Source organism: Buceros rhinoceros, unplaced genomic scaffold, assembly GCF_000710305.1.
Source record: "Buceros rhinoceros silvestris isolate BGI_N320 unplaced genomic scaffold, ASM71030v1 scaffold5853, whole genome shotgun sequence".
Lineage (NCBI taxonomy): Eukaryota > Metazoa > Chordata > Aves > Bucerotiformes > Bucerotidae > Buceros > Buceros rhinoceros.
Window position 1 is genome coordinate 12,656 of NW_010404092.1, and position 2,632 is coordinate 15,287.

Here is a 2,632-nt window from a genome sequence, read left to right on the forward strand (position 1 = left end):
ACTCTTCTTTCCCCATGGAGCTCCTGCTCCATACCCTCATAACCTGCAAGGCCAGAGAGCCAGACCAGCATTTTGGGGCCCCAAGTTTAGAAACCAGAAATAAGAAAGCTGGGGAAAGCCCTGCAGGAGAGGAGGATCCTCAAACCACACCTGGGCTTGGGCTCCAAGTATTGGCCTCAGCCATGATTTTGCAGCATGCAACGCTCACCCTGGACAGGCATCCACCCTAGATCACCACTTGCAAGTGGTTCTGAAGGTGCAAAGGCCAGAGAAAAACTGAAAAAAACAAGGAGAAGCAAAACCAGATCTGACATGAAAAAAAGTAACTGCCAGCCCCTCAAGATAAATAAGGAACTAGAGGTGTAACACTGTCCTCGTGGCTTTGTGAACCTTCCTCCCACACACTCCTTCCTTCCCATCCCCATTTAAAACCTTCCATCTCGAGCCCAGCAGCAGGAGAAGCCGCCAGCAATGTGACACCCGTCCCTCCAGATCCCTCATCGATCCGGAAGGGAGGACAAGCTGCCTCCATCAGCTCCCCGCAGCCCTGCTCAGCCCTGGCGCCACCATGTCTTCCCCCACCACTCCCTCCCCAAGGACTGCAGAAAGCAAAGCAGAGGATGTGGGGCTGGAGAGGACCACCAGCATCCGGACGCCACCCCAACACATGCTGCCCACGTCCCCCCTCCCCATAAACATGCTGCTAATAGTCAGGTGTCCAGGGGGAACATGGGCAGGGCAAGCAGGACATGCCGGGGCTATAGCCCACAACTGCACCCTGCTCCTGATTCCTGCCAGGGAAACCACCCTGTCTCCTCCGGAGTGCCCTGACGAGCACAGATCAGGAGAAGCAGCAAAAATGCAGGGTGCTGTGCCCAGGATGGGGTGCTGGAGCACCTCGCAAACCAAAGAGCAACAGGCTGGACCTCTCCAGCCAAGCCCTGATGCTCCTGCCCCTGGCAGGGACCATACTGGGACCTTTGTGCTGTCTTTCCTTGGCTGAGGATGCAGTTAATGCAAGCTGTGTTTATACAGGGCATGTACGGCTATAATTACAGGCACGATGTTATGGTAACAGGAAATCCATGCCCCGTGGAGTTGCAAGCAGAGAAAGGCACACACGGAGCTATTTGCTAATTGCCATCAACAAGCAACCTTCTGTGCCGTGGTGGGTCATGGGAAGAGAAGTTTCTCCCACACCAGGCTGGAGTCATCAGCACCCACCTCTGCCCACCTTGCCCAGGTCAATGGCAAAACCATACGGACCTCGACAGACAGAGACCGCCCCATGGCAGCTACAGGGCAAACCCACATGCCCTAAGACACAACGGGATGGAATTTGCTCCACCAGCGGCCAGGACTCAACTTTCCTAAGTTATAACCCTTCCAAAAGACAGAGGTGTTGTAAATTTGGGTGGAAGAGAGGAGCAAGGAGAAACTGGCCCTCTGTGTCCCCAACATATCGAGTCATGCTATGAGACAGGCACTGCCCTACTTGTACCCACAAAGGGCTGGCAAGGCGAGAGGTCATCCCTCCCCATCCACATCACCGAGGGCTTTCCTACCTTTTTGATCTTCCCACTCCGTGTGCCTGCAAAGACGACAGTTTGTCCTCTGTAGTCGTAGGCAGCCACCGAGGTCATCCCATCCTCCTTATCCACAAAAAGCGGGGTCCCCTCGATGGTGACGGTCCCGCCTAGCGGCTGGTTAAAATCCTGGCCACAGAAATTGTCATCAATCTGCAGCGGCTGTCAGAAGAAAACAGAGGAGAGATGAGATTGTTGCCAGAGCCTCGACATGCCGGACCTCCTGAACGGCCATCAGCTATCTCCCACCTCCACCCCACCAGCTATTGCAACTTCAGCAGCTCTACTCTTTGCCCCTTCCGGCCCAGCCATCCCACCTCACCAATCAAGGGAAGGGATGATCTGATGCTTCCCTAAAATTTCCTACACGCTGATGTGAGGTATTTGGGACACATCCAAGGCATGTAGCTCTCTCTGCATCTGAACAAGCTTTACAGACCACGACCAAGGCTCTTGCATCTGCATCTTGGAGAGCAGCACTTAGAAACCGAGCATGAGCCAGCGCATCATCGCTGCTCCCCCTCCATCCCCGCTGCTGCCATCTCAGACACGTGGGATGCCGGCACAAGCTCCCCAGCACACACAGCCCCTTCTACTCCTCACCCCAGCAACAGCTTCAAAGAGAGAATGGCTTGGCAGTAAGGCAGGAGCAGCTGAATCCTGCACCCCAGCCTTCCCCCAGAAACAAAGCACTTCCCAACCAAGTGCCTGCCAAGACAAACGGGTCAGGGCTCCAGAAAGAGCCCCACTTCACATAGCAGAGCCTCCAGCAAACACACTACCCACCTGCCAGCCCTGTTTGTCCTCCCACAGGAACATCTTCGGGAAATCCCCACATTTTTTTCGTGCTGTCTTGCCCCAGACAAGGCGCCTGGCTCAGCCAGCTGCCTCCTCAGTTCAGCGCTCGCCCCCGGGTCTAGGAGAAGCTTTTGCAAACTCTGCCAAGGGAGAGGCAGAGCCAGGACTGCACCAGTCCCCGGGGCTGTGACAGCAGGGACCTCAGGCAAGGCAAAGCCAGAGGCATGCCCCCTGTGAAAACTGGGATG

At 55.5% G+C, this 2,632-nt stretch overlaps 1 protein-coding gene across 1 annotated transcript in view; it reads right to left on the reverse strand.

Moving 5' to 3' along the window:
- Positions 1-1,565: 1,565 nt before the first annotated feature.
- The window catches only part of LOC104490884 (plexin-A1-like), a gene marked incomplete at its 3' end in the record, with an annotated part of 7,940 nt that continues 6,873 nt past the window's right edge, over positions 1,566-2,632 (reverse strand). The window contains exon 2 of the mRNA XM_010133235.1: positions 1,566-1,748. Coding sequence (XP_010131537.1) covers positions 1,566-1,748 — 183 coding nt within the window. The remainder of the gene's footprint in view (positions 1,749-2,632) is intronic.